Raw genomic sequence first — 7,475 nt, 5'->3', positions numbered from 1 at the left:
GCATTCTTCTGACATTCACGAGAAAGTGCTGACAGTCTGCTTTTCCCCAGAAATAGTCAGTAGTTATAGCGTAGCCTTTTCCTGCTCACTAGAGGGTCTCCAAAAAATCACCAAACAGATCAGAAATCTACTTGTTAGAACTTCTTTTCTCCCCTTTCTTGTCCACAGGTGCTAAAGGCATACTTTTCCTTTTTAGGCTTAAACACAAAGTGAATAAGAATGTCAATAGTCACAGTCCAGCTTGGGCAGTGTGGTAATCAGATTGGTGGCGAAGTGTTTAATGGTATCTGCAGTGATGGCCGTGGCACACACGGGTTGTGTTCCAAGAAGGAGAATGAATCCTACTACGATGCTTGCAAAGAACGTTTTTTCTGGGAGGAGAAATCCAAAGGTATGGCATTTAAGTGTTTGCTTCCCACAGAGGGCTTGGTTTCCTAAAGCATATAAGAGTGTGGAAATAATAAAATCTTTTACCTCCAGTTAAAGAATGAGTTTTACCAGCAATCTTGGAGAATGTCGCAATCCCTGTGCCTTCACAACATTGCTAATTAGCGCAGCAAAATGTCTAAGGCCACAGAGTGAGTCTGCCAGTAAAACAGCTGGAAGCTGAGCTTAAGCACATAAAAAAATCTTTCCTTCTAAGCATCTGCATTTTCTCCAGTAGATAACTCACCATGGAGTAGGACCCAGAATATCTGAATTTAGTGTTACCAGATGCATTGAAGTGGTTTCTTTCCTGAAAGATCTATGATCTTCAGAGTTCATGTTTGTCTTTGGAACAACAGATGGTTCTCCAGAAATCCAGAGCAGTGCCAAGTCCTGCGCTCTCTGTACCTGCCTCTCCCATTAATAGTTCGGTTTATGTGCGAGAGGAATACAATTCAGGTTGTGTTGTGAGTCCATCCGTTGTATGTAAACAAGTTCTAATATTTCTAATACTCTCATAAGTCTTTGTTTTGTTTGTCTCCCTATCTAGTACCTGTTGCCCGAGCTGTGCTTGTTGACATGGAACCTAAAGTAATCAGCCAAACCTTATCAATGGCTGCCCGGTCTGGCTACTGGAAATACGATGATCGGGCACACTTCTGTCAGAAGCAAGGGTCTGGGAACAACTGGGCAAATGGGTATGAACAATTGTTTCAAGCTTCACAAAGGCAATTGTAGAGGCTAATGAGCTGTCTAGACTCTCTAGCAGTGGTACTATTGCAGCTGTGCGAGGTACAGACTATGTAGTATTAACTCCATTTCTGTTTAAATTAGAGTAGCCATCTATATCTATATTAGTGAAATTTCCAAACTGTTCTTTGCAAGGTGAAATTGGCATTTACAGTAAAAATGTAACATTTTACAATACAATTAATATAGTTGATTTAAGAATAGGAAACAATACGCACAGTTTATAAGCAGCCACTGTGCAAGACAAATGTCGCAGCTGAGGATTGTTTACTGCAGATAGAATGGATGACATTTTGCAAGGTTATATAAATAATAGGTACGCTTTATTAACAGCTTCACCTTACTGCATTTATTTTAATCCAACCTGCTCTGTCTCGCTGTTTTGTCTGTTACTCAACAGTTACTCCGTTCACGGGCCTAAACACAAAGAAGTAATAATGAATTTGGTGCAAAAAGAAGCAGAGAAATGTGATCGACTCAGTGGCTTCCTCACAATAATGAGCTTGGCTGGTGGTACAGGATCTGGCTTGGGAGCATTTGTGACCCAGTGCTTAAGAGATGCTTTTCCAACCTCCTTCATACTAAACCATGTTATCTGGCCCTATGGCACTGGTGAGGTGAATGTCGTATTTCCCAGAGATACTCTACAAATTTTTAATCAGCATTTACTTCTATACATAAAATATCTGCAACTAAAATAAACTAGAAAAGAAGTACATTTTATGGTTAAGAAGTTCAGCATGACAGAAAGTAACACAGGTAATGAAGATATTTGGTAGGTGTCATTTCACCAAAAAGAAAATAATTCTTGATGATGTAAGTGCTAAAATATAATCCAGTTTCATGAGGAGCTCTATTAGTTAACGAGAAATTCTCGTTACCATAGTATCTCAGCATTATAATCAGTTCCCAGGCAGATTATATTCTAGCATATTTGTATGAAGTGCGATGGATAACATGATTTTCACAGGTCTTGCTCTCTTTCCATGAAAAAACTCTGCTAGCTCCTGACCTCCTTCTGCACCTTGGCAGAGAAAATTAATCACTTTCTAAATCATAACTGAGGAAATGACAGTAGCCAGAGTATTATAAACTAGAGATTAAGTTGTTTGACTCTCATTTGCTTATGGGGTTTGTTTCCAGGTCATTGTTCAAAACTACAACTCTGTTTTGACCCTGTCGCATTTGTACCAGTCATCAGATGCCCTTCTTGTTCATGAAAATGATGTCGTCCACAAGATCTGTGCTCAGCTGATGAATATTAAACAGATCTCCTTCAGGGATGCAAATCAAGTCATTGCACATCAGCTGGGGAGTGTTTTCCAGCCCACTTACACAGCAGAAGGAGGCTTACACTATAGCAGAAACCCACTAGGTATTTATAACATACCTAATATCTGTAGGTAACTACAACAGAGCTGCCTCGGGTGTTCTCACACATCTTTCGGTAATCTTGTCACGTTGTCAGTTTAAGTTGTTCAGTCTCCTTACTCAAGTATTTGGATATATCCCAAATTTTAAGATATGTTGCAAGCTTGCATTACTTTGTCTGATGTGTGCCTGCATATTTGTCAGATTAACACTCTATATATCCTGCTTTATTTCTTACCTTCAATTACTAGATTGTTGTAAAATTCCTCACTCTCGTCTCCTACTTTAGCTAGACTACGCATTATTTTTGTCACATGTGAGCAGCTGTTAACTTCTTTCAGGAGATTTAATGGAGACGTTAGTTCCACATCCTGAATTCAAGATGTTGGGTCTTCGTAATATACCTCAGATGCCTGAAAACTCCCTCGCTTACAGCACATTCAGCTGGCCTGGACTCATCAAACATTTAAGGCAGATGCTCATCGCTAATGCTAAAATGGAGGAAGGTAAAAAAGCATTTGCTCATCTTTTGTATCCATCACACTTTAAGCATCTATTTCCACAGATGAAATAAAGCTTATTGTTCTGTGCAGCTCGTTGACTCAGTTCAGAAACGAGCTGCTGCCCTCCAACAGCAGTGAATTTGCCTCTACAGAGCCAGCTGCTCCTGTAACTATTCACTCAGCTGCCACAGCAGCTCCCGGCTTGCTCCTGGTTTTGCTCCCAGACATCTCAGTTAATTATAACTCTTGAAAATACGCAAAACAAACCAACAGTCTTTGGCTGTGCACTTAATTTACATGATTCATTTGGAACATTCCTCAGATAGTTGGTTCTGCTATGCTTTTTCTTTTTACACCTCCTACTAATAAAAATCATGCTTGGCTCTTCCATATCATTTACATGGGGAATTCAGTGTAGCTTCCAGTTATGCAAAGAATGGGCTAAGTATAGAAAGGAGTATCCATGTTCTGTGGTAAGACCAGTGACTACACCAGGCAAATACTGTGGGATTAGCACTGTTTTTTTCCAAGAATTGTGTAATTGCTGCTTAACTAACATGCAGAAGCTACAAACTCTCATATGATCTCAGCTTGCAGCACAGTGCTAGTTGCCACCTGACTCTTCGGCTGGTCTGAATCCATATTTCATGAAACGTTTCTTTTGTATCTTTTTTTTTTTTGCCAAAATCTCATAGGGATTGATTGGCAAGTCCGACCACCATGCCTTGGCTCCTCCGTCCCCTCCAGTCATTCCACAAACAAACCGCTGCATTTCAATACTTCCATTGCCAACCTTGTTATCCTGCGAGGAAAAGACACGCAGAGCGTAGACTTAGGTAAGAAGGAAAACCACGGTACCTCCGTGGTTCTTGTTCCACATCTCCCTGTTTTCTTTGCAACCAAATCTGATGGAAAAAAAAAAAAAGGCCACCTATTTGATTATTAAGGTCAGTACTCCCTCTAGAAATATTTTAACGTCTAAGGCCACGTTGTCTAATTGCTCAGGGCTGGTGTATTTATAACCAAGACTGCTGTGTTTCCTGGAGCACTGCAGGGAAGAATGAAGAGACTGAAGTCTGTGTATATGATAGGATTTCTGTCTGAAAACACAATGAATCTGTTGAAAACAATTATATTTTCAACAGGCTGGCCACTCTGCAGATTTTTTTCAAGTCCTGAATTGATTGATCTGCCAAGCATTGATTAGGTCACACAGGACTGCTGAGATGATGATGGAGGAGCCCGTAGCTTTACGTTTGTCAACAGGGCTGTCTTTCTGCCACAGGAAGCTTCCGAGATCCCTCATTATATACATCATGGCTAAACCCTCAGGATGCTTTTAATGCATGGAAAACACCGAGAGCATTTAACAAGTACGAAAAGTCAGCTTCTTTGGTCAGCAATCTGCTGAAACCTCTTGACGATGTTGTAGGAAAAGCTTGGAATATGTTTGCTTCCAAGTAAGTGAAAGTAATTACGCTGATACTTCATTAATAACTGCCAATATCTTCAGTGATAGAAAAATCATTGTAAATAGAGCTCGTTCTTTCAGCAAAGTAAAGCAATGGTGAGTAAGCATGAAGACTCTTCCCACACTTTCATGGAAACATTTTTATGCCTGAAACATGACGACAGGGCGAGGAACAGAACAGTGCTTGTGTTCTGTGGATGAGTGAGACCACGTATTCTAGTGCTGCCAGCATGTCTATTTTCTCAGTACTGAAACTCCCCAAATTTAGGGCATTCCAAGGTGGCCATTCTAAAAATAGCACATAGAAACTCTTTTTACTGATCACATAGTTTCTAAATTGTGTACAGACATGCTGCACAGTCCAGGAAAAAAGTCCCTGGCTCAGCTCAGAAGGATTTAGGGGATCTCTGTGTTTACTAAGGCTCCCATGCTGTTAGTTTGGCTTTTCATTAGAACCAAGAAGTCTAGAAAAGAATTTCCTCTTTGATCATCATTAAGCCAAAGTTACTGCATTTCACAGCAGATGTCTACTAAACATGAATTTCTAGCACAGGAATTCTACAACTAAAAGCCAAAAAAGGAAAAGTGCTGCCACTACCTGCGCTCCTAGTTATAGTGCCTGTTACAAAAACACCAGTCACGAGAGGCAAGCTGTCCTGCACGCACATTTATGCTTTGCACCTCAACTCTATAAATTACTTTTCTCATTTTATAACCACTTCTTCCACCTCCCAATTTTGTTAGCTGCAATTTTGTTTCCTTAAGCAATACACAAAGTTGTAAAACCTACTAGAAACAAGTCAGGATTTACCAGTGAGTGGGAATTGCCAAAGGAGTTCAAGAGAGAACAGCAGAAACTAACCAGCGTGGTTGTTGGGGGGGAAACCAATCTTCATCTGAAGTTTTTGCAATAACTACAATCTGATTTCATGTGTCAGATTCTTCACTGATTTCTAATGTCTTAACACATTTTCCTACTGTGACTTCAACACACAGAGCCTATGTTCACCAGTACACTAAATTTGGAATTGAAGAGGAAGATTTTCTGGACAGCTTTGCAGCTCTGGAACAAGTTATCTCCAGTTACACCAACCTTTGACTGTTTTTCAAATGGTTTGACATCAAGCTTTCCTGAAAGAAACTAGCACTGGAAAACCTTCCATCAGCCTCCTGAAGTATATAAATTACTGGACTGTAGCTGGTTTTCAGTCTTGTAAACAATGTGTGCATATGTTAGACTTGTAAGAACTGAATCTGAACTGAAGATATTCCTATGGGCAGGTATTATTAAATATATCTAATAAATAGCTATTTTTTGATACATTTGCTATGTACTGTAGCTAAGTCTTTGAACACTGTTTTTGACACTTGGATGTTTTTCATACAGAATGTCTATACAGGAGGATTTTTTTCCAGGCTAATCTCTCACCATCTAAAATATCATAAACTAATGTGTGATAAAAATTAAATATTTGCTTGACTATAGTAGTATATTCCTGATCCTCCAATTTCAGTCTCACATGACAACGCTTTCCCCTAACAATGCTTCAATATTGACAAAAATGCAAGTATCAGAATTATTAATCCAAACTCCATTCAGTTACGTTCAAGATACGATAGTGTGCCACCTGTTCCTTTAAAGTAAGACTTAAATTCTATTTTAAGGACCTTATCCTTTGACAAAACAGCGGAAGTTTTGAACTGTCTTTAAGAAAACAAAAGGTATGAAGGGTAATTGACATTTTCTATCATGAAGTTATATCAGAGATTATAACGAATTATATGCTTTTCTGGCCATCTCGCTGTGCCACGTTTTCAGGTGGTGTTACCTACCACTTGAACATAACAATTTTTTAAAAAATCCCTATAGCACATCAGAGCTCTTGGCTCTTTGTTAGAGAACCATAGGTTTCTGCAACTGCAACTCTTGCTCTTCTTTGTGCAAGTTAGAAGCAGGTACTTTATTTAATTAAATTGTTATTTATTTAAACATATCTGGGAGGAGACTTTCTGCTAGATTTCAGATGTAAGGGAGTAATATAAGAAATATAACGGATGATTGAACTTCAAAAGTCGCTTTAAGAAACGGGCTCTGGTTGGGTTTTGTTTGCACAAATGTTACCATGACCACAAGGTGGTGCCCCTGTGAAGCTGCAGCCTAAAACCCACTCGGCTGCACCCGCCTGATGGGGGTAGGCAAAAGAGTGCAGGACAGTAAACCAAAACATTGTAACACTGAGCTTTTTCTGCCGCTTTTAGCTTTTCACGTAATGGTCGGGAAAGCTTTTGAAATTCTTGCCATTCCTCCTCTCATGTCACACTGCTCTTTCATAGAAATAATCCTGCTCACTATTAAATAGGTACCCAAAAAACGCCAACCAAACAAAAAAATTAAAAAATCAGTCTCCAGTTTTCCCTTGACAAGGGGACAAGTCTCAAAGTTTTTAGGTTTTAGTGCTGTTTCATGCCAGGCCTCTGCTTTTAACTGAAAAGATGAGAACACACATCATACAATGCTAGATGTTAAGGATTTCTGATGCCCGCATAGAAACCTTGCCCTGACGGAGATTCCGATTTAGATTCTAGATCTTTAATGAACTAGCAGTGGTAGATGCAGAAATGACCTTGTAATTCTGCTGGGCTTCAGCTGGAGCAGAGCAGACACAGTTGCTTTTATCTTTGTTTCCTTTCCCAATTTCATTTACCTCTTCCCTTTTGTTCGGGCCAGGTACAGAAGCACTAAAATCCCCCCCTAAAGCACCCGTTCTCAAAGCAGCTCTGGCTCACGACACCTGGGACAGCAAACAGACGTCGGGACAAGCTTCAAGTACCCACACAACCGAGTCTGAAGAAAACAAGTGAGTACTGAGGCAAAGCTCTCAATGGCTCAAATACCCCCACAGGAACAGGTGGTCACCGACACGACTGGGTCACTGCAAGCCTCAACAGATTCC

The 7,475-nt window shown here is 40.0% G+C and overlaps 1 protein-coding gene across 5 annotated transcripts; it reads left to right on the top strand.

Annotated features, from left to right (window-relative positions):
- Window positions 1-219: 219 nt before the first annotated feature.
- TUBD1 (tubulin, delta 1) lies at window positions 220-5,620 on the top strand. Of its 5 annotated transcripts, none has more exons than XM_009875971.1 (8): window positions 220-391; window positions 977-1,124; window positions 1,577-1,793; window positions 2,320-2,551; window positions 2,889-3,053; window positions 3,746-3,886; window positions 4,336-4,510; window positions 5,518-5,620. In XM_009875971.1, exons 1-8 carry the CDS (start codon window positions 220-222, stop codon window positions 5,618-5,620), a joined length of 1,353 nt encoding a protein of 450 aa, XP_009874273.1. The 5 variants fall into 5 exon arrangements, with proteins under 5 accessions (XP_009874273.1, XP_009874272.1, XP_009874275.1 ...); XM_009875970.1 differs by having other exon boundaries at window positions 220-406; XM_009875973.1 differs by lacking the exon at window positions 2,889-3,053.
- The last annotated feature ends 1,855 nt before the right edge of the window (window positions 5,621-7,475 follow it).

This window comes from Apaloderma vittatum, unplaced genomic scaffold, assembly GCF_000703405.1.
Source record: "Apaloderma vittatum isolate BGI_N311 unplaced genomic scaffold, ASM70340v1 scaffold12569, whole genome shotgun sequence".
Taxonomy (NCBI): domain Eukaryota; kingdom Metazoa; phylum Chordata; class Aves; order Trogoniformes; family Trogonidae; genus Apaloderma; species Apaloderma vittatum.
The sequence above is the reverse complement of the archived record's forward strand: the minus strand, read 5'-3'. Positions and strand labels throughout refer to the sequence as shown.

What these genes read in the sequence shown, in the direction of transcription:
- TUBD1 (XM_009875970.1), top strand. Translation starts at nt 220, where the DNA reads ATGTCAATAGTCACAGTCCAGCTTGGGCAGTGTGGTAATCAGATTGGT. An exon ending in CAAAGGTATGGCATTTAAGT is followed by an intron (nt 407 to 976) that starts GTTTGCTTCCCA and finishes CTCCCTATCTAG; the next exon opens with TACCTGTTGCCCGAGCTGTG. An exon ending in GGGAACAACTGGGCAAATGG is followed by an intron (nt 1,125 to 1,576) that starts GTATGAACAATT and finishes GTTACTCAACAG; the next exon opens with TTACTCCGTTCACGGGCCTA.